Source organism: Phyllopteryx taeniolatus, chromosome 12, assembly GCF_024500385.1.
Source record: "Phyllopteryx taeniolatus isolate TA_2022b chromosome 12, UOR_Ptae_1.2, whole genome shotgun sequence".
Lineage (NCBI taxonomy): Eukaryota > Metazoa > Chordata > Actinopteri > Syngnathiformes > Syngnathidae > Phyllopteryx > Phyllopteryx taeniolatus.
Genome location: NC_084513.1, coordinates 4,162,070 through 4,186,476, shown reverse-complemented (window position 1 = coordinate 4,186,476; position 24,407 = coordinate 4,162,070). Strand labels below are relative to the sequence as shown.

Sequence of the window (24,407 nt, the reverse complement as noted above, 5' to 3'; positions counted from 1 at the left end):
TCAACAACTATAGTCACATTTTTTATTGTGAAAATATAACAAAAAGATTTTTTTCCCCGAAAATAGTGGCAATATCCCAAGAATAGTTACAAAAAGAAATAGTCGTAATCTTAGCAAATTCCAATTTAGCTATGAAGCACTTTAAAAACCAAACAAAAGCCATTGAAGATGTCCGAAAAGAAAGATGTGAAAAATAAAGTCGCAACGCTATGAGAATCGTCATAGTTTTAACAAAACAAAAAACAAAAAAAAGTCATGTTATGAGATTGAAGTCGCGTTCAGAAATGCACTCTGCTACAATTCGGACCGTTCAGTGATTCAGAGCGCCGCGCTCTCTGGCAGGGGGGCACGGGGGATTCGAACGACCTCATCCACCATTCATGTTTCTGCATTCAGAAAGGGAGCTCGCCCGTCTGCCTCTCGGAACACTCGCACGGTGGAGTGGAGTTAGCGCCTCAGATTGAATTTCCAAAAGCACCCTGAGTCTCTAGTTACGAAATATTCCTGATATTACTTGAGTGCTCATTCTGTCATCAGAATCGAGTCTTAATTTACAACAAAAGTCCCCCCAAAATGTTTCAGCGATAAAAGAATATTACAAGAATTACATTTTTTCTGAAAAAGTAGTGACAGAATTCCAAGAACAGTCATAAAGTTACAATAAGTTGCAATATTATTCGAATACTCGTAATGTTAGCAAATTCTAATTTATTGATGAAGCACTTAAAAAAAAAAAAACTATCCAACAGGGAGAAAGTCGTAAAGTTAGGGATATACTTATGAAAACTGTTGTAATGTTATGAGAATTCCAATCATAATTTAACAAGAAAAAAGTTGTAAGATGTTACAAGATTGAAGTCACATTTTTCTGAAAAGTTGTAGTTACAAAAAAGTTGGAATACTACTCGAATGGTTGTACTTTTCTAAGAATATAGTCATATATATTATATACACACATACGCGCTGTACAAGAGGGAAAGAAAATCAGTTAGGAAAATAGTCAATGTTAAGAATAGTTGGAAAGTTAAGTGAATTAAGTTACAATGTAACAAAAAAGTTGTAGTATTACAAGAATAAAGCCATAATTTAACAACAGAAATGTAACATGATAATAAAATCAAGATATGGGAAGAAAATCACATTACAAGCATAAAGTCATACCCCCCCCCCTCCCCCAAAAGTCACCATGTTATAAGAATGATATGACATTACGAGAATAATTTTGTATTCTCATGAGGAAAAAGAACAGTAATAATGTTACAAGAATAAAGCCATAATTTAACAACCATAAAGTTGTAACGTTACAAGAGTCATGATGAGAGTCCAAGATGGAATGTTACAAGAAAAAAGTGGTAATGTTTTCACAAAATGTCATAATGTTACGTGAAAAGCTGTTAAACAGAGCAAAAAAGTCAGTTGTAATAAAAAATAATAATAATAATTCCCAGAATAAAAGTAATATAACAATAAGAAAGCCATAAAGTCGCACGAATAAAGTTGTGACATTAACAGAATAGTAGTTCCAAGAATAAAGTCCTAAACCTTTAACTCGTATTTACCCTATGTTGAATTTTATTCAGAACTTTCATTTCCTGTCTTAGAGTTTTGTTTGTATTCTAACCATCACTTACCTGAAGTGTTTCATCTCAAGACCAATCACATTATGTCCTGGTCAAGTCAATCATTAAGAGCCTTGTTATTCATAAAACATTTTTAATAATAAGGTGCTGGAGAATTTTCCCACATGGAGCGCTGAAGACATTTACAAGGCAAAGGCCACCAGGAGAAGTCGACGACATGACAGTACAAAGACAGCAAAGGGGGAACGTTTCGGTACAAGATGAACAAACAACCTTCCCATTCCCACGCTTTGTGTAAACAAACAAACAAACAAACAAACATCCTTAGAGTCCTTTAAAACAATTATTTTCTCCCACTCACTTGGAGGCTACACAATGAAAGCGTCCCGTTGAGTCGCCGAAACAAACCGTTTATATAAAAAATAAAAAAGGCTTTGTTAGCTTAAAACCATAACAAAAGTGACGTTAATAGCCTTTAAAAGGCCTTGAGACAGGCCCGTTAAGTTTGGTGACCAATCAGGGACAACTGCACGTTTGCGTCAAAATGACATCATAAACACAACATGGATGGAAAGTGATGAAAAGCTCAGGAAGGTTGGTAGGTAAAGGAGGTAAGGTAAGGTTGGTAACCTCGGTTACATGTGGCATGAGCCTTGTGTAAATAAGGTAGGTACAGTAAGTAAGTGTGGTAAAGTATGTCAGTTGGTAGGTAAGCTGGGTAAATAAGGTAGGTAATTAAAGTAGATATGGTTGGTAGTAAGGTCGATAGACAAGTAGGTTAGGTAGGGGGGGTAGGACCAATCGGTTAGTAGGTATGGAGGGTTAGGTGATGTGAGGAGGTAGGAAGGTCAAGGAGATAAGGCAGAAGGTTGACGAGCTAAGGTAGATATGTACTGTAAATAAGGTAGGTAGTTAGGCAATTAAATAAGGGATGTGGGTAGGTCAGGTTGAACGATTTTTCCCTTTTATCCCCCTTGCTTGGAGGCTACACAATGAAAGCGCTCTCAACTTAGCCGCCACACAGACACACACAAATAGCATTGTTATCTTAAAAGCACAACAAACGTGAGTGACGCAAATCACCTTTAAAAGGTCCGCTAGGACAAGCGACCAATCCCAGAGTTCTGCACCTTCATGTTGAAACATAATACACCCATAACAACCCAAAATAATAACAATATTAATAATAAAAAGTGACTCTCGTTCGGCTGCCGGCTTGTCGTCAGACAGCTCAGTGGCGGCGTCCATTTTGGAAGAGATCAAGGTTTCCAAAATAAAATGGCCGCCCAGAAACAAGAAACACAGTAAACGTTGAGTTAAAGATTCCTCTCTGGCACGTCACGCAAACAAACAAAAAAACTGCTAAAAACCCCTTTTCTTTTCTCCGCCTGCCCAGTTCTGTGCAACGGCAGGTCTCGCGGTCTTGTGTCCACGTCGCGTGCGTGCGGTTAGACGGAGACGAACACGTCCAGGTAGAGGCGGTCGTACGACTCCCGGAAGAACAGGATGAGCACCAGGCTGAAGACGCACGAGCCCGTCAGACACCAGTTCAGCCATGACAAATCTGCCCACAAACACACAAAACAGCAACAGTCATGGCAAACTCAAGCTGGTTGCTAGGTTGGTTGGTAGGTTGGTCAACAGGTCTGTCGGTAGCTTACCCTACAGATCGAGCTTTGTGCTGTAGGTTAGGTTGGTCAGTCGATGAGTAAGAAGTAAGGTCAGATGTTCGGTAGGCCCGCTCATCTCCGTCATCTACTAGTTCAGTATTTGACGTGGTGGGTGCATTTATGTTAATGTGACCTTCGCTTACGTGACGTGGTTATGACACACACAGAAATAAATATCAACCCAAATGATTGACGCTTCCCTCCGAATGTTTTTCGAGGAAGGGGAAGAAAGAAAGAAGAAAAAAAAAAAAAGAGCGAGTGAGCTCGCTCAGTCGCAGAGGATCTTTGAACAGGCGGCTGCACGTCGCTCACTTCATTGACGCCTGCTAAAAACTGTCAAAAAAAAAGAAGAAATATGGAAAATAATTTACTGAGGAAGTGCTGCAATTATTCCCTCGTGTTGAATTGCTCTCGTGTGCGGGTGAGACATTCGGAAGCCTCAGCCGCCTCCGCGCTGCTTTGTATTCGCGCCGACACGCGCGGCTAAACGAGGAGGACTAAAAGGGCGACGGGGTTCGCCGGAGGTTCCGGTCACATGACTGAGCGGAGAGGCCGAGCGTGACGGCGGCGGCGTTAAGACGGCCACTGAGGGGGGTTCGGGGTCCAGGTTGATTGCTGCCAAAATGAAGAGCGCTCCGTTGTCGCCACGAGGATTTTTTAATACAAGCATCCCGCTCATCTGGTAGTGAGGTCGGGAAGGAAGGGAAGATAAGGTTGGTAGGTAAGTCGGCAGGTGATGGATGGAAGACAGGTAGGTTGCTAGGTAACATTGGGAGGTGCGTCGGTAGGTAGGTAACTAAATGGTGGACGTGGTTGTGCATGTTGGTGTTGTAGCACACGCGCGAGACCGCCGCCAGCGTCGACGTACCAGTACAGTAGAAGGTGAGGAAGAAGAGGAGCAGGCCGGTGACCAGGTTGCCCAGGAAGGTGACCACGCCGCACGTGATGCCTTCAGGGACCGGGTAGACCGTCTCGATGAAGAGCTCGAAGAAGATGGGCACGCTGCTGTTGATGAAGATGCCCACCAGGATACACGACGTGTACAAGATGGCTGCCAGTGGCCGGGCGAGGGGGAAAAGGAAAAAAAAAACATTACGTATGATGAGCGCTAACATGCGCTCGTTCACATGATACTAATTGGATGACATGACAACATTGCCCAATGACATTCTTCTCTTTATACTATCGTAATAACGGTAAAGGCATGTAATACTTCCAACATGTTCACAAATTCATACACATGTATTCATAGCGCAGAGATAACACCATTTGATTTTGCTGACTGCTATTGCGCAAATGCAAAATGGCTGCCTCATCCTAGCACATTAGCTGACAGAATCCCTCCGGTGTATTGCAACAACGTTTACTTTAGAATATTTTTTTCTTGAAACTAATTATGACCGTTTGATGGAAAACAATAACAATCAATCATTCGAATTGTCATATCAGACAAATTGATTGATTTTCAAAAGGAAATTCAGTGGGCTATGTCTTTACTGTTACTGATCAAATTATTTGAAAATGACCCATATATTTATGAAACAGCTTTTCAGATTTACAACCTGTTAAAGTTGTTTTTTTTGGTTTGTTTTTTTTATCTTAGACAATCGACATCTTTGTTTTTGTAAATTGTAACAAAAAATGGAGGCTCAGCAGCATGTCTTATAAAGTGAAATCAAAATGTCAACAAATAAATAGCTCCCTCAAGTTTTCTACAGTAAATTAAATAATAGTAATAGTCTTGGAGAACGGGACTATTCCTAAAAGGTTTCAAACTTTTGGTGCTCAAGTGCGGTTTGACTGGTCTCTTAATGCGAGCGTACCCGCGTTGGAGGGCAGGTGCGTGAGGCGAGTGAGGCAGGTGAGCGTGAACCAGGTGGAGGACAGCGAGGCTCCGGCCAGCATCAGCACCAGGATCAGCTTCAGCATCCCCCGGATGGAGTCTGCAAACCTACAAAGGATGCAAGGAAGCAGTTCATACATGTGTGTGCTTGCGATATGGCCTCAAAATAAAATCTCTGAATTGTTTTTTTTTTTCTTCACAAAAATCCAATTTAAATTGATTTCTTCCCCCTTCACAAATGACATTCTTCAAAACTGCTCGGTTTGTTTGTTCACCTTTTGGGCTTTCCTTTATTTCTCCTGACACCAAACAAGCTGCAAGTTTGGTCCCAGGCATCAACTTCCACAGAAATAACAGAAAGAAACTTTTGAAATATGTACACGAGCCTTCAAAACTTTGGGGTTTCTTAGCAATGGACTTCTTGTTTTTTTTTTTACTGAATTAACAAGAGGCTATGGTTACAAGCCAGGCTAAAGGTTGCAATTTAGGTTTCAAAGTATGTTTTCAAGTCAGGGATATGGTCTCCAACTAGTACTGAATTGAGCTTTCAACCTGCTCCTTCTGGTCTGCATGCCTTGGCCACCTATGGGCAGCTTAATACAGGCATACAGATAGATATACAGTACATAGAGCCGGCCAAAGCTGCAAATATTTGTCGTTCCAAGCAGAGGATAGAGAATGTTCCGCTATTTGTGTTATGACACCGCAAGACTGATGCTATTCGTTAGCCGGTGTAAGGATTTTTGTATTGTTTGTTAGCATTAAGATAAGATGACTTTTATAACACAAAGTTAATGGGGTTGTTTTAAAAAAAAAAAAGACAAGGTGTAATTCTCTGTTTTGTTGAGTTTGACTGTAAATTTTAAGTGGGAGTGGCATTAAACAGCTTGAAGCCTCTATCTTTAATTGTTCCCTGTCTTCCTAACTGTTGCTGATTGTTGGGTGAGTTGAGTTGACTGCCACCATACGGGACTCATATCTCAAGTCAAAGAAATATAGATTAGATTAGATTAGATTTGATTTGATTTGATTTGATTAGATTAGATTAGATTAGATTAGATTAGATTAGATAGCTAGATAGATAGATAAACAAACAAATTATTTGGGGCCAAAAAAGGACCCCGCAAGGTTAGCATGTGGTAGCTCTTTGGAGAGGTCTCGGAACCTCTGCAGCTCTGAACATATCGGATTGGAAGCTTTTAATTCGTGCAACTATAAATTCCTGGAATTTAAGATTGACAATGTATTGGGGGCCAAAGGAAGACCCTCGTCATTGGGGTAACATTTTCAAGAGGTCCAGGAAACTTTGGGATGGGCACTGCAACTCTATCCGTAATTAGACTACCGGAAGTAAAAATTCAATACCAAAGAACTAAAATGACCAAGAAATTTTAGCAAATAGACAATTTATTGGGAGTAGTAGTACTTTTGAGGGGTCAACTAACCTCTCGGACAGGCAATTAATATACCTATTAATAAAAGTTCCTGGAATTCTAAGTGGACAGACAATTTGTCAGGGGTCAAATGAGGAATCTACTCTTTTGAAAGGCCTTTTGAAAGGTCCCAGAACATTTGGGCTTGCAAGAACTGCAGTACCAAGAAGTAAAAGTAATAAGAAATAAAGGTTCCTGAAAGTTTTGGTGTAAATGCTGGCCTGAGTGGTCGAAGCCTCCGATTGGCTTCCCAACAACACGAGCATCACCAGAGAGCTTTTTAACTTGGGCTTCAATTTAAATCCTGATTTCTTTGCTGAGAGGATCAGAGCGCATATCAATAGCCAAAAATCCCCCAAATCCATAAGCAGCTTACAGCTAACTGATGGAGGCGGACTCCGTTTGAAGCTCTCACTGTCCTCCTGAGTGCAGTTCATTTGACAGCACTGAGCACAGCTCATACAACAAGAAGAAGATCCATCTTAGAGGTGATGTCAACAACAATTGTCACTACCACTGCATAAATTAGTCACTTTTGTTAAGAGTTTCAAACCTGGGTTAGGGTTTCAAACAAGGGTTAGAAAGTAAGGCTTCAAACTGAGGTAAAGTTTGTTTTTTTTAAAGACATTTTAATGACATCCTTCAGGCTAATGACTCTGGTGACTATGTATGTCTTGTTCTGCTGGACCTTAACTGCAGCGTGTGATAGTAGACCACAGTATTTCTGTTGGCTCATCTGCAGCATCTGGTGGGCATTAGTGGTAGCGCTCAAGTGGTTTAGATCTTATCTGGCAGGCAGAACTCTGTGTGTAAGCCGTAGTGGCTCTGAATCCCACTCGGCCCCACTCACTGTCTTATGGGGTTTCACAGGGTTCAATTTTAGGGCCCCTGCTGTTTTTTTCTGTATTTGCTGGCCCTGGCTGGGTTCCATCCTGAGAGAGCATGGGATTTGTTTTAATTGCTATGCGGATGACAGACAGGTTTATATTCCACTGAACAAAGAGGATGCATTCTCCATTAAGCCACTTTGTTGTGGCTTGAAGACATTAAAGCCTGGATTGGCAGTGAACCTTTTTACTTTTAATGAAAAGAAAAGGGCAGTTTTGGTGCTTGTAAACAACCCTGTTGACTTGGGCTCTTTGATACCCCTTAAACTGGACAGTGATTTTAAATTGGATTGGTAAATTGGTGCTGTTGTCAAGTCCAGCATTTTTCATCTTAGGCAGGTGGCTGAAGTAAAGCCTCTTCTTTCACATCAGCACTTTGAACAAGTATTTCATGCCTTTATTACATTTCACCTGGATTACTATGAGGCACATTATTTTGGAGTCAGCCAGTACACCCTCAAACGTCTCCTATTGGCTCAAAATGCTGCTGCTCACCTCTTAACTGGAACATGTAGGTGGGAGCACATAACTCCAATTCTGGCCTACATTCATCGGTCTCCTGTTTGTTTTTAAACCTTTAAATGGTCTCGTCCCACATTACCTCTCTGAGCTGCTCCTCCCCTCCACTCCTGACCGGTGCCTCGGGTCAGCTGCCCAGATGCTCCTGGAGGTACTGAGGACTAAATGGAGGGGGTAGAGCTTTTTCCACTGCCAGTCCCCTCCTATTTGGAATGATCGCCCTCTGAATATTAGGGAAGCCCTTTCACTGTCCATTTTAAATACTGGTCTTAAAACCCATTTTATTCTTTGGCGCCAACTCAGCATGAGACTGTACTGTTTTAGTGTTTTTATTGTTTTATTGTATTTTTCAATTCATTTATTGTTTTAATTGTCCTATGTTTAACTGATTTTATAGGTTTGATTTTTGCATCATGTACATCACTTTGTGTGCAGCTTTGGTTGTTTACAAATTTGTTTAATTTGAGTTTAAACTATGGTGGCAGTTTCAAATTCGGGTTGCAAGCCAGGGTTAGAGTTCCAAAATTGGGGTTCCTGCTAGGGTTTGGGTTTTAAGCCAGGTTAAAGATTTCAAAGAAGGATTTAAAGCCTAGGTAAGAGTTTTAGAGTAGGGTTTCAAGACAGGGCTAGGGTTTTAAAGTAGGGGTTTGAGCTAGGGTTAGGGTTTCAAAGTATGGTTTCAAGACAGGGTTAGGGTTCCAAAGTAGGGTTTCAAGCCAGGGTTAAGTTTTGAAAGAATGGGCAATGAACCACATGCTGCTTCACCATGCATGCAGCCTCTTCTGGTACATCTCCATTAACTCCAATCATCAATTCAACTCACAACAGACTAAACCAGAGCTGTATACATGGGAATTATTATTATTATTAATTACATTCTCTTACAAAGAAAATGGCCCATTAGGCAAGGCTCTTTCTAGGTCCTATATTTTACCACATCAACTTTTTCGAGTATTTGGGATGTTATATTGGCTCAATGGTGCCTCAGTAAACATGTGAAATATGAATTAAGTCCCAGATGTTTTTCTGCTGATAGGCTTGAAAACAGGTCATTCAAATTTCTCGGGTTTATCTATGTCACTAGCGAATATCTCCGCCTTCCTCTCTGCTCCGGAGCCCGCGGTGTCAACATAACAAACACGTGTGCGCTCACAAGTAGTGAGGGTTGGGTTTTTACACTGAGGCAACCAATCAGAGGAAAGGGGGGGAGGTCTTAGCCAAATATGGACAAGGCGGATACAAATCTGGGTCAAACAGAAGTAGCTGTCAGAGGGGCCTTTTCTGGACACTCGTATGACAAAACCAAGGTGTTTTTTTTAGATGAATTTGACCATTTTATACTAAATCCAATATTCCAATATAGAGTCACTCTATGGAGGCCTAAATGGCCAAAATGTGGGACCTGTAAGCCTTTTAATGTCTTTATGCGTAATTTCTTTTGTCAGCAAAGGTAGGACAAAATGCCAGGATTGTTACGGTGGCTTACCTGGCCATGGCCACCCCAAAGACGCAGCCACCCACCGTGGACCAGAAGCCAATCCAGCCTGCATCCACCTGTGAGGAAGGACAAAATGAAGACAAACACCACTTATTTGAGAACCATTCATTCAAATGGGACATTGATGACTTGCCATAAAACAGCAAGCTTGGCTTTTTTGTTGTTGTTTTTATTCAGCCCTTGAATGCCAGTTTTCACTTGGGAACATGAAATTTGGTGGATATGTCTACCATGGGCAGACGGACAAAAAATGGTACGTTGTTTACTACAGGGGATTGCATCAAACAATGAGCAATTATGATTTCAGGGACTCCTGTCATCACAATCTACATCAATACTGAGTTTATGAAATATATCCTGCGAGACTAACCACGAAAATGCCAAACAGTAATTACATTCGTCCCAAGCAACATTTCACACACAATCGAATATCACATTCAACATATCCACTTGGGATCAAGTCACACAAACACGAGAGAAACGTGTCAAGTGCACCCAGAGAGGTCCAAACGTTAGATAACTTTTACTCCCCCAGTTCCAGCCGCTCCGCTCTCAGCTTGCAAAAAGTTAACTCCCAGCACGGGGAAGCTTGGTGGGTTCACGTTGGAGCATAATAACAAGTGTTTTGTGTGCGTGTGTGTGTGTGTGCGTGCGTGCGCGGGGGGGAGGGGGAGTCCCTACCTGATTGTAGCGGCAGGAGTTGCTTTGAAGGCTGCAGTCATGGTTAACAGTGTCGGGGTACGAGCTGTTTGATGTGAGGCGCAATGTGTGGCACACATTTGCTGCAGCTTGTCGAGGTAATTACATCCAAGAGGCGCTCAAGGCTACCGCATTCAATATGAACCGCACCACGACAGGGATCTGTCTGCGCCTCGCTCCGGGAAGCGGCAATAAAATTGATGGTTGGGAAAACATTTTCAAGTAGAGAATGTCAGCGAATGCTGGAAACCAGGGATAGGCACTTGACTTCCTTGACACTGTTATTCTAAGGGCAAACAAATGGACGTTGTAAGGGCATTACTACACTCTAAAATGCACCAAAATTGCACAGGCGTGCTTCCTATTTGTTAGCAGATCCCAAAGCCAGTCTCAGTTAGCAAGACTATATTTGGTAGCAGTAGCTATCATGAGTTGACCTACAAAAAAGGTCTCAAGAAGACCTGATTGAAAAGACATAGAAATTGTGCAATTTTAGTTTAAAGCAGCCATTTTAGGGTAATATTTCCTATTTTCAGGGGTCCTTTGAACAAAGTCTTAAGTGAGAATTTGTCCGATTGGTACCAAATTTTAAACAATACATGCCGTATATATTCGCTGACAGGCAGAATCCTCACATCCCCAAAATCAATACTTTTCAGGAAATCCCCAAAAAATTCCACCTTGCTTGAGTTGACCAAAATCAGCATTGTTCAAGTTGATATTAGCGCTCTTACAATTAATCGATTAGTCGACAACTTAGCGATCATCAAATGAATGAACAACTATTTTAATAATCAAATAATCGTTTAGAGACCCTGTTTAACTTCAATTTGTCCGAATGATTTCAGCATTTCAACAGTAAATATTCTCAGATTCCTGTAGTCCTCCATGAAAGCAGACCGATTATCTTTGTGTTTAATGAAAATAAGACATTTACAAACATCTGCTTTTTCTTTGGGAAACAATGATCAAAATGTTTCCCTATTTTCTGAAAAATTACTGCGATGTCCATGTTTGCCTTTTCTGCAGAAATGTAGTGTTAAAGTTTATCATATGACAACAAACTGAAAGTTTGCTTAAACACTGAATCTGGAAGAAACACACTTAAATATTATAAACATGGGAAATCAAATTTGCGATAAAATAAATCAGTGGTATTTGTTTGTTGTTTATAGATAACATGAGTTCTTCTGTCTCTCTATCTTTGATTTTTCTATCTCCAACTGCCTCTTTTTTTTTATGTAAATCTTTATTCAAAGCCCAACAACAAAACAACCCAAAAAATAAGAATGTCCTTCAATAAATATCCAAACTTCAAACTATTAACAGTCCCTGCCTAGCAGTTGATAAAGGGCATTAACAAAAATATGAATTCAATTATTTTATATTCTTTGTTACAGCCATGTTTTACTTTAGTGAACAGACCAATCTGCCTCCCACCTATCTTGGAAGTTAACCGTTTTCCATCTTTTGTTTGGCCATTTTTGGGAAGGGGAAGTGTAAATTTGCTCAAGGAGACTGGTAGCATAGTTGCTAATGACTGCAACAGAAAGGGAAGGGGCGCTCGCCGGTCTAGACTGACGAGCCAACACACGAGCGAAGCATTCTGGGATGTGCATGTGCATTAGTGGCGCATGTGCTATATACTGGCAGGCCAGCTCTAATACACATTTAATATGGTCTTGCGGGCCAAATATAATTACATTGTGGGCCAAATTTGGCCTACACACACAGCTGAAATACCGAATGAGTGGCTTCAGAACAACTCTGTGACTGTTCTTGAATGGCCCAGCCAGAGCCCTGACTTAAAGCCAATTGAGCATCTCTGGAGAGACCTGAAAATGGATGTCCACCAACGGTCACCATCCAACCTGACAGAGCTGGAGAGGATCTGCAAGGAGGAATGCCAGAGGATCCCCAAATCCAGGTGTGAAAAACGGGCGGCGCGCAGCAGTGAAGTTTGATATTTCGCCATAAATGTAAAACTTCAATAACTCAACCCCACGAGGGCAGCTTGTAACCAAACAGAAATAAATCATTCGTGGTGGGGAAATCGTTCCAGTTTAAAGATGCAATGTTGAAGAAAATAAATTATCTTGCCAGCTCTTTCACGCCGATAGGCCGCTCACGCGCAGGAAAGCTAGCGAAACTTCCAAGTGCGGCAAATGGAGCGGAAAAGGCAGTTTGTGTTGCCTCATTGTCATGCACACGCACGCACACACGCACAGAAGAGGAGACACACTAGGCTCGCAAATTGTTCTCCGACGGGCCGCCAAGACGGAAAAGTTGCGAATGATGACCAGTGCCCGAATAATGTGACAAAAAGCCTGAGGCATGGAGCCATCATTACTTTTTTTTCCCCATTAAAACCAAAACATGTATGCTATGGGGTGTAGTAATGTACAGAGTGTGTGTGTGTGTGTGTGCGTGTGTGTGTGTCTGCATGCATTTTGGGAAAAAAGTCTAAAATTCTAAAATGATTTGGAAAAAAGGTAGTTTCAGGGTGTACGCCAAACTCGAAGCATAAACAGGTGGGTTTTCCATACCAACTCAGGCTAGTCTGTCCTAACTAGGCGGTCTTGCATGAACTAGGGCTGCACGACATTTTGTTTGAGCATCGTCATCACAATCACACTGTGATAATATCACATTTATTTTGTTTTGTAATATAAGAGTAAGGGCAGCCTCACAGTTCTGAGGACCCGGCCCGGTTTGCATGTTCTCCCTGTGCCTCCGTGGGTTTTCCCCAGGTACTCCGGTTTCCTCCCACATCCCAAAAACATGCATGGTAGGTTAATTGAAGACTCTAAATTTAATTCAATTAAAACCGTTTGTCTATGTGTGACCTGCAATTGGCTGGCAACCAGTTCAGGGTATACCCACCCTCTCACCCAGTGTCAGCTGGGATAGGCTCCAGCACGCTCGCGACCCTAGTGAGACTAAATGGCACGGAAAATGGATGGATGGATGGAAGAGTAGATTAATTGTTATGGTAATATAGTCAGCCAGAGCTGTGAGGAATCCAAAGTTATCAATGTCCTTTCACCATCGTTCCTGTCATACTGTGTTTTGATTTTCACATTAAGGAAAAAAGTCCTGTTTTTGTTTTAATTGCCCATTTAAAAATAAGACCATTCAAGCAACAAGTTTTTCCTCATGTTTTTGAGATTGTAGGGTGAAAGCTGCAGCTGGCTACTAGTGTGGCCTGAATGGTTGGCAACAATAGGGAAATGAAATGCCAGTATTTAGAGGGTAATAGCCCGTCAGCAACATATTGAAAAAAACAACTATGAACTCGTTCCTTTTTGGACCGGTGCACGTAGTTCAAAGTTTTGAATTATGAACTATGAACTGAACTAGTTAGTTTTTGGAACAATGAAGTGAACTGACATTTGTTTTAGATATTTTTTTTTTTGGATGACAAAAAAAAATTATTTTCCAAGAATAAAGTCACATTTTTTACAGGGAAAAAAGAACACAATTTTAAAATACATACATTTATGACAATAAAAGTGGAACTGTTATAAAAATTAAATCATAACTTTATGAGAAGTCATAAAATTATTGAGGGAGGCGGGGCAAATGTACGTATTTGAGGATAAAGTCATAATGTTATAAAAATAAAATCTTAATTATTACTATTATTTTTTTTTTTTTAAATGGAGTGGCAAAATTGAAAACTGAGGACAGAAACATACATTCTTGTAGATAATGTTCCGAAAATGAAATTGTATTTTCTTATTAAGAATAAAATTGTAAACTTATGGGGGGGGGGATGTTTATTTATTTTATTTTTTTATTAATGTTGTAATCTTACAAAAATTAAATCCTTGGGTTGTTTTTTTTAGATAGAAAAAAAAGTCAGAATTTATGAAAATAAAGCCATAAAATGAGTGGAGGAAAAACTTATGAGGATCAAGTCGTAAAATTACCAAAATGAAATCGTAATTTTACAAGGACAAAGACATAATATTACAGGGAAAGAAATCCTTCAGTTACAGCCATAAAGCCGTAATGTTGGCAGAATAGAATTGTAATTGTAAAATTGAACAAAAGAATTGTTGTAACTTCATGAAGTTGCAATTTTTTGGTAGTTTGGATTTTAACTTTTGATGTTCAAATATATTTCATTGTCTGGAGGGAGCAGACAGATTCCACAAACGAACATCCATCTGTCAAAATCAAACGCTACTTCCTTTGGAACGTTGTGAGTGTGTGTGTGTGTTTGTTTGTGAGCACATCCATGCATCTGCGTGCGTGTGCGCATAGGCGTGTGTTAATGTCCGTGTGTGTACGTGCGTGTGCCTGTGCGTGCTTGTACCTGGCTGACTTTGGCCGGTGTGAGGATCATGTCAAGGACGCCTGCCCAGCCGGCGATCACTCCTGTGGGCACTGCGTAGGCCAGAGCTATCATCAGGAAGCGGAGGTTACTACGGGACATACGAAAATCATCATCATTATCATCATCATCATTTCACAAGTGCTGAGCGTGCCCCTTGTGCATAAGGTCATGTGGTAGCTCGAAACGCCTCTTTGTACCACTAGACACACAGAAGGACAAACGGTGTTGAAGGTCACACAGACATTCCCAGCTTCTGTGTGAAAGGAAATCAAGATTGAAACCCTACTTTGAAAACCTAAACCATGTTTGAAACACTAACCTAGCTTAAAACCCGACTTTCAAACCTTAAATCATGACTGAACCCCTAACCTAGATTTTAAAAGCTAGATTTGTGAACAATGTTTGAGGGAAACGGCCTTTTGTGTATGTAGAAAAGTTTGAGTCCAGCTCATGAAGAATGGGAGCAAAAACAAAAGTGTTTATATTTTTTGTTCAGTGTAGGTTTTTGGATTCATATGCGACGCAAATGTCTTTTGCCAACAAGATATTCTTGCCCAAACATTTTTTTCCCTTTCCTTACCGCTTTATGCCTTGTTTGAAACACTAAGTCTGTCTTGAAACCATGATTTTTTTAATCCCTAACCCCAGTTTTAAACTGTAATCCTGTCTTGAAACTCTACGCCGAAACACTAACTACGATTTAAAATGCTCATTTCAAACCCTAAATTTTCAAACAAGCATTAGGCCCAAACCTTAATGCTCAATCCTGACCCTCATCTGAACCCCAACTTGTCCCTAGGAAAGGATGCGGAATTTGGGGGTGTTGAAGTTGATCCACAAACGTCTCTGCTTCTGTGTTGCGTTAAAGGCAACAGTTGCCGTCCAAGGACTAAACAAGAAGAACTAAAAATGTTTCTTTTAAACAGTCCGTGAACTAAAAAGGAAGAACTACAAAAACATTCTCTTTTAAATCAACTTGACTCGAGTGTAGAGACAGCTGTGGCGGACACATGGCTCTCACATCACATCACGTCCCTTCTGAAGCCAGTGGACAAATAAGACATGAGAGCCAGTAGCAAGTCCCGAATGAGGCAAACGGCTTTGGGCAACAACACGTTTGAAAGCTGCAGGCTGCTGGAGGAGCTCAAATCCCGTCAGTTTACCACACAAATTACACAAACACAAAGACACACACACACTGACAGTCTCACACGCGAGAGCACACACAAACACGCATTCATTAACTCACTCACTCATACGCACACGCCTGTGCACATGCACATACACGCTCACTCATACTCACAAATACACACTCGCACATTTTCACACATCGTTGTTTTGGTTTCTCCCGCCCGCGTCGGCATCCCGACATCATCTCAAAATGACACAAGGAAATCACGTTTTTCAAGGATGAGCAAGTGATAAACTGCATTACACTACACTGGCCTTAAAAAAACCAAACCTGTCATACACTGAATCCGCAATAAATGAACCGCGATACGGCTAGGGATTACTACATACGTGGTTCAGTGACCCCTGATAAGAGACACTTAGCCTAAAATAACCACCTAGTGACAAACAGGCCAAGTTATCCAGGACATCCATCTTGGCCGCCGGTGATAGGCACCCTTCAAGGCAGCTTTTAATCTCAGCGAGATGGCATCAAGGCTCCGAGTGGCGAGCTCAAAGCGTGGATTCTGCAAATACGCCAGACATAACCCAAATGGAGGCATAACCTAAACTAATTCAATAAGTTTACCTGAATATTTGTATGGAGTTAATTAATTGCACAAAAAAAACTAAGACAAGTTGGTCTTTAAAGCAGCCCCGGAAATGACCCAAATTACCCTAAATTGAACACGTCAAAGCCAAATGACAGACATCCTGTGTCTTTTCAGGCATGGGTTCTTGATGAGACTTATTTGTAACTGTCAAATTTCATGTTTCTAAGTGAAACTGGCTTCAGGAGCTGAATTCTCGACTCCTGGAAATAGCCAAAGTTACACTAAACTGTACATATCTGACCACAATGGCAGACTTTCTGTCTCTTTTCAGACATGGTTTCTTGAGACTTTTTTGGTAGGTCTACTCATGATAGACATGTCTACCAAATTTCATGTTTCGAAGTGAAATTGGACTTGGGGGCAGGATTTTCAAAATATTCAAACTACCCCCGGAAATGGCCAAAAATGACACAAAAATGTCATTTCAATATGAATGGTGAACTGCCAATTGACAGGGGTTCACTGAAGTCAGCTTCTTTGCTTAATGGCTGTCCGACTTCCATCGAGAACAGGTGTCAGTCCGCTGAATGTTGTTAGCCCTGCCAGGCTCTCAGCTTGGCCTAATGATGCTCCACTCATCGAACGCTTCCAGCTGCTGGCATCTGCAGTCTTAATTACGTGGCCGAACGTTGCGACGGGGCATAAAGTTATGGTTTCATTTTAATTAAAGATGCAAACAGCCCCGAGCGACGGGATTGATGAGACCCCCGCCTCCCCACCCCCGCCACCCCCCACCACTGTAATCACTTTAGCTTTGAACCTTGTCACGGTGATGCATTGATCTCCAGTCGAGTCCGTCAAGGACGAATGGCACTTAGCTGATGACACGTCCGACTCCACCAGAAGGAAACGTCCTGGTTTTATTCAGCTAGCGGCTAACTTGCATCTGCTTGTTGGAGCTTGGGTGGTTAATTGTACAGATAATGCATAATAGTTGAATTTGGAAAATTCGGCTCCAAAAGCCAGTGAGTGGACCCACAAAAAAGTCTCAATAAGCCATTCCTAAAAGAGACAACATATCATCATACAAGTGTCGTTTCCATTTGAAGCAACCACTTTAGGCTAATTTCGGGCGTTTCCAGTGATCTTCTAAATTTTAAAAAAATTATTCAGTCCCCAAAAACAGTCCCACTTAGCCGCATGCGATTTGGTAGTCATGTATATCATGAGTAGACCTACAAAAAAGTCTGAAGAAGCCATGCACAAAAATTTGTGCTACGAACGAATTGGTTGGGATTCGGGTTCAATAGCAAATCAAAATGAAAAAAAAAAGTACATATTTTATTCTGACAAGCGCTGCGATGCTTTTATTTCCGCCACCATTTTGACTTAGTGTCGCTTCTGCGCATGTACGCATTGGAGCTTCACAGAGATCTCTATAAGGTTTGTTTAAAAACAAAACAACACAAGCTGTCTGGACAATTATTTTTAAAATACTTTTCTAATAATCAAATTGGATTTCTCATTTGTTGGACTATTATTTTAAAATACTTTTCTAATAATCAAATTGGAGTTTTCAATTGTTGGACTATTATTTTAAAATAGTAAAAGGAGGAACAATTCAATTGTGATTCGCTAGACATTCGCCACTGTCATTACGAATAGGGATTAGGTTTTTCAGGGGCGAGTCCCAGCACTACGAAAAATACACAGGGAGTGTTCAATTTCCATTTTAAGCGACCATTTTAGACTGATTCCAGTCATTTCCAGGGACCCTTCTAATTTGGGGGAAAAATTCAGCCCCCAAAACCATTTTCGCGATAATCAGCTAAACTTGTATTAAATTAGCGTAGCTTCTGCCTCCATTTGGGTTATATCCTGGCGAATTTACACAGCAGAATCCACCCTGAGAGCTCACCACTTGGAGGCTTGATGCTGTCTCGCTGAGATTAAAAGCTGCCTGGAAGGCTGCCTATCACCCGCGGCCAAGCTGGATGTCCTGGATAACTTGGCCTATCTTTGTGTGAAAGATGACGACCGCTTGGCAGTTCATCCAAAGGCTCCCGAGCCCACTGGGCCCGTAGTGAAGGTATTTCTTCACATGCCGCCATCACACGTCTCCAGCGTTTTGATCCATGGCCGGAACCTCGGGCAATGCCGCTTCTTCGTGAAATCGCCTCAGCGGAAAACGAGCTCTTGAAACTTTTTTCAGGGCTACGCATATCGGCCGTGACTTAAGGGTGGACTGACATGTGAACCACATGGAATGTTATAAAGGCGCCGTAATTAATCAAGGAGGGAAGGTGGCGGGTTCTTTGATAAAGAGCTCAGCAAATTGCAAGGGGCTTCATTAAAGATTCAATTGAATTCAAAAAGCGCCAGGCACCATAGCGTTCGCTTTCTAATAAAAAATAAAACCTATTGCAGTAGCACTCAAAATACAAAAAAAGATAAATAAAAATATTACAGATTTTTTTAAATATTAGAAAAAGACAATAACAGACGAACATTTGAGAATGAGAAAAATGACAAATATCTGACAAAATATACACAATAAAGAAAAAAAAATACAGACACTCGGGGGAAAAAAATGAATAACTCAAAATATGTAACAAAAATATTAAGACAAAAATACCACAGCAAAAATTTAATATTAGGGGAAAATAAAAAAAATACTGAAAATACGAGAAGAATTACACAGTAAAATAAATTACTAAACCAATATTACAACTATAACAAGACTAGGGGAAAATTACTAAATAATACAAACTATGTCAAGAAAAATTACAAAAATGTGAAAAACAATTACAAAGTTAGAGGAATTATAATTCCCCAATTTGTTGAAAAAAACATGAAGAGAAATGTTGCAAAGTAACATAAAATATTGTAAAATGAATTCATATTATATTACATTAAAAAACCCCAAATAAAGAAAACTACAAATATTAAACAAAAATAAAAAAATAGAAAATAATAAAATAGTTGACAAAAAAAAAAAATATTAGCTGAAAAACACATAGTAATTTAAAGAAATACAAGAAATACTAGAGAAAAATAGAAGAAAAATAATTTTAGGAAAAAAGGCAAAAAAGTACATCTTGGACCCCAAACATCATGATCATTTAAACCCTACTAATGTCTTGATTTCAAAAGTAACTAAGTTACAAAAAAGTAACTTTTTAGTTGCTTTCAGCAGCTGCCAAGTGGCAGTAATATCACATCCACAGTACAAAAAAAGTAGTACCTTAACCGTACCCATTAGTTGGTAATGTACGCCACACAAGTTACAGAATCATGTCATCAACATGAAGCAATAACTTAAATATTAGTGTAGGTGAAGACACATTAAATCAGCAACTTAGTGCAGACTTGACATGCTAACACAATACAGTAACTTCCTAAACGTAAACAAGCACACCATTCTCAGTACACTGCCGAATGTGTTCCTTAAAAGCAACTGTGTGTGTGTGTGCGTGCCTTTCTGCGCGCGTGTACGTAAATGTCAAAGTGAGTGACACACACACACACACACACACACCATTACTCCCACCACAGTAATTTTGATGCGAAGAGCAAGAAAACGTTTTTCTTACTACGTGACCTCAGCCGTGCAGCGCATTCAACCATTTCACAGAAGAAGTTGACAGTTTTCACTTTTCCTTGTGAATATTATTTAAGCTAAATTTTGTAAGTGAGTCTTTTGTTCAGTGAGTCTTTTGATCCAAAACCTTTGTGGCTCATCTCTGTACTTCTTCGCAAAACTCAATCTGACCTTCCGATTCTTTTTGCTGATGAGTGGTTTGCATCTTGTGGTATGACCTCCATATTTCTTCTCTCAAAGTCTTCTTTGAACAGTGTATTCTGATACCTTCACCCCTGCCCTGTGGAGGCTGGCAAACCGTTTTGTCTGAAACCCAAATGTCTTCAGTATACGACAAAAACAAAGGTTGACCTTGCCGTTCCAATACTTTTGGAGGGGACTGTACAAAAATATTGAAAAACATACGATCCATCCATCCATCCATCCATTTTCTGAGCCACTTCTCCTCACTAGGGTCGCTGGCATGCTGGAGCCTATCCCAGCTGTCATCGGGCAGGAGGCGGGGTACACCCTGAACTGGTTGCCAGCCAATCGCAGGGCACATACAAACAAACAACCATTCGCACTCACAGTCACACCTACGGGCAATTTAGTCTCCAATTAATGCATGTTTTTGGGGAAAAAATACACTGAGTCTTGTGCACCCTTAACCAAGCTATTTAAAGTGTGTGTGTGCGTTCACCTGAGCAATCTGGAGATGCTGCTCCTGTAGCTGAGCCTGTGGCTGGCGGCAGCCACGCTGGGAGGAAGCGGCGGGCGCGAGGGGAAGTAGAAGAGGACAGCTGCAAACAGCGCAGCGATGGCGGCCAGCTCTGGACACGGAGCAGAGGCACGAAAATCATTCGCAAGCAAATATAGTGCTTTTATCGCAAAATATAGGTGACAATATACACAGCGCTGTGAAAAAGTATTGGTACCATTCTCAAATTCTGATATATATATATTTTTTTTTTGGGGGGGGGCTAGTTTCCCCACTTTGTTTTGATCATCAAACAAATGTAAATATTAGACAAAAATAACCCAAGTAAACATGAAATGCAGTATAGTTTTTAAATGGGTAATTGTATTTATTAAGGGGAAAAAATATTCAAAGCTGCCTGTGCCTGTGTAAAAAAAATAAGGGCCACTCTCAGCAGCAACAATTGAAATCAAGTGGTTTTCTATGACTGGCAATGAGTCTATTATCTCCCTGTGGAGGTATTTTGGCCCACTCTTCCTTGCAGAATTTTTTAATTCAGCAACAGTGGAGGATTTTCAAGCACGAACGATCTTTTAAACGGCATGTGTAAGCACTTCAATCAGATTCAAGGCCAGACTTTAACTAGGCCACTCCAAAACATTCATTTAGTTGTTTTTTTTGGTTTTGTTTTTTTATCCATTCTGAAGTTGACTTGCTGGTGTGCTTTGGATCGTTGTCCTACTGAAGAACCCTAAATATGCTGCAGCTTGAGGTCACGAACTGAAGACCAAACATTCTCCTTCAGGATTTTCTGCTTAAGATCAGGATTCATGGTTCCATCAATCACAGCAAGTGGTCCATGTCCTGAAGATACGAATCAGCCCCAGACCATCACACTACCACCACCTTGTTAGACTTTTGCTGTTCTTTTTCTGAAATGCTGTGTTACATTTACGCCAGATGTAACGAGACACACACCTTCCAAAAAGTTATTTTTGTTTCATTGGTACATATAATATTCTCCCAGTTTTGGGAATCATTCAGAGATTTTTTTTGTGTGTTCCTTTGTTTTGAATACAAGACAAAAGTTCAGAATTCCAGTTTTTATGTCGTGGTATTTACATCTAGATGTATTAGACAACTCAGGACAGAGCACCTTTTGTTTGAACCCACCCACTTTTCAGGTGAGCAAAAGTATTGGAACAGACATTACTAAATTAACTTTTTAGTGAATAACATTTAATATTTGGTGGCATAACCCTTACTTGCAATAAATCAATCCTGCGACCCATTGACTTCCGACTGTGCCATTCTTCATTCGAAATGCTTTTCCAGGCCTTTACTGCACGCTTTTTCAGTTCTCGTTTGTTTCTGGGGGTTCTCCCTCCAGTCTCCTATTCAGGAGGTAAAATGCATGCTCCATTGGGTTAAGGTCCGGTGATTGACTTGATCGTTGTCTTGTGGTGTTTGCAAATGTGACCTGTCTCGGCCACCGTAGTTTTGATTAGAAATAAGACAAATATTTTTGGTAAAATTTTGAGTTTTTGCAGTTTTGAATGAGTGAGGCGGAATTAACGTCAGCCTCCAGCTTACGATAGTGCCACAAGCTTTTAATGTTCAAAATCACTTAAGAATGACACTCCCACCAACCAAGGTTTTTTGTTTTAGCTTTCTGCTTGTGGAGATTCCACATTGCCTTCGTTTTTTTTATTGTATTTGTCCCGTGACGTGATGCGGCATTAATGCGCTATCGATCCGAGGCGGCTCGTACCCGTGTACATAACCAGCTGGATCTTCTCCCGGATGGCACCATCCAATGCAGGCGCTGGCACTGACACCCGGTGGCCCACTGCCTGGGTGCCGTTGGGGGCGGGCACAAGCAGGGGTCCCGCTACAAAGGCGGCAGCCCCACCCAGGTAAGAGAAGAGCGACGCCACGGCGGTGGCGGTGGCCCGCTGGTCCGGGGCGAACCACGTGGTGGACAGGAAGGGGCCGGCGCTCATGATGGTGGGACCGGCCAAACCATTCAGGAGCTGACCGCCGTGGATTAACCTGCAACAAGCATAAGGCCTTCAAATTAGGTATCGTTGTAAACAAAAATTGGGTTTTAAGTGCAAAATAGAGCAGTCTTAGATAAACGCTTAATACAGCCTTTCCTGAAGTGTTTTGAGTGGCATAACATAAAAAAATCTTTGTGAGCAAATAGTTTTATAGTGGCAAAACAATCAAATTTTTATATCTTAAGGTAGCTTTTTGTGAGTAAACAGTTTTTAATGGCCAAATAAGAATTGTTAAGCAAAATGTAATGCTTTTTGTTCGCAAATATAGCCTCTTTCTGACCAAATAGTGTTGTAAAGATATTTTCTTAGCCTAATATAGCTTTTTTTGTGAACATATAGTGTTTTAGTGGCAAAATAATGTCTTTTTTTGACTAAATAGTGTTTTAAAGATAGCATAGCATAGCCGACTTTAGGATTTTGTGAGCAAATTGTGTTTAAAGGTAAAAAGCAGCATTTTAAGGTAAAATATAGTGCCTATAGTCCCCTAATCCAGCCTTTTTCTGACCAAATAATATTTTAGCATATTTTCATATCTTAAAGCAACTTTCTGTGAGCAAATAGTGTTTTAAAGGCAAAATGTAGCATTTTAAGGCAAAGTATTCTTAGGTAGCCTTTTTCTGACCAAATAGTGTTTTAAAGATAAAATTTTCAAAGCCTAAGTGTTACTTTCTGCAAGCAAATTGTATTTTAAATGGATAATTGCAGCATTTTAAGGAAAAAAAATATTCCTGTTTTCCCCTAATGTAGCCTTTTTCTGACCAAAGACATTTTTATTAACAAAACAATCACATTTTCATAGCTGAATGCAGTTTTTTGTGAGCAAATAGTGTTTAATAGCAAAAAAATGTAGTTTACATTGTAAACTAACCCATTTCAGTAAAAATTTACTATTTTAACAGAGAACTACTGCTCTTTATGACAAAATATAACTAGCATGGGCCAAAACCTTGTATGTCCAACTGTAGTCAATTTAATATTTTTCACAAATCGATGCCATTGTTCAGTTCCCACGTGGGTTTGCTTTAGTTTCAAATTACTGACCAATATAAAGTGTTGAAAATGGCTTCCTCTCTTTGGCTATGCAATGTAAACGGATGGCTCCACAAACATGTCCATTTTCTGGTGTCCTGAAAAGTTTTGGTTTTTGGGATACCAGGATTCTACCCAACATGGCAGTGATACGTTTTTTGTTGCTTCATGTAGCTTTTTTGTGACCAACTAGGGTGGTTTAGTAGAGAAACATACCATTTCCATTGCCTAATGTAGCATTTTTGTGAGCAAATAATGTTTAAATGTTCAATGTCTATATTTATTTATTGTCAAAATATAGCATTATAAAGCAGGAGATAAGCCCCGCGAAAACCAAGTGCAGTGTGTAAACACCTTTATTCGTATTTTGGGTCAGCACGTGTATAAACAATACACAGACAGCCTGTTACGGTGTCACTCACCGTTCACTGCTGCAAGTGGAATTGTTTACTTTCATTACTGTCATTGTTGGAACAGTTGGCATATTGTTGACACTTTGCCGGCTGTAGGAGCCTACATTGCACAAAAATGGCATGTTCCAATTTCGCTGCGACAAGTGGACCATGAAAATCGGCAATTCATGGAAGAATAGACTTTTTTTTTTGTACCGTTTGGCTGTTAGGTCAAGCAGAATGGAGGATCTGTATCGCTTTTACGCCGGAACAATTTTCCCGTGTCACAGTGGAGTTTTTAAGATGCCACTGTGGTTTCTTAGTATTGTAATGGATATTTATTGAGAATCAGAGTCGATCAGAACAAAGTTTCCAGAGGGGAGTGAGAAAAGAAGACAAAACACAAAGCACTAACTGTAAACAAGATGAGAAAAGTAAATCCTTATAAATC

At 40.4% G+C, this 24,407-nt stretch overlaps 1 protein-coding gene across 1 annotated transcript in view; it reads right to left on the bottom strand.

Moving 5' to 3' along the window:
- Positions 1 to 8: 8 nt before the first annotated feature.
- Positions 9 to 24,407, bottom strand: part of slc49a4 (solute carrier family 49 member 4) — a 35,578-nt gene continuing 11,179 nt past the window's right edge. The window contains exons 3-9 of the mRNA XM_061792612.1: positions 22,247 to 22,527; positions 20,479 to 20,608; positions 14,451 to 14,559; positions 9,419 to 9,486; positions 5,074 to 5,201; positions 4,119 to 4,301; positions 9 to 3,144 (exon numbers count right to left, since the gene is read on the bottom strand). Coding sequence (XP_061648596.1) covers positions 3,029 to 3,144; positions 4,119 to 4,301; positions 5,074 to 5,201; positions 9,419 to 9,486; positions 14,451 to 14,559; positions 20,479 to 20,608; positions 22,247 to 22,527 — 1,015 coding nt within the window. The 3' untranslated portion in view covers positions 9 to 3,028. The remainder of the gene's footprint in view (positions 3,145 to 4,118; positions 4,302 to 5,073; positions 5,202 to 9,418; positions 9,487 to 14,450; positions 14,560 to 20,478; positions 20,609 to 22,246; positions 22,528 to 24,407) is intronic.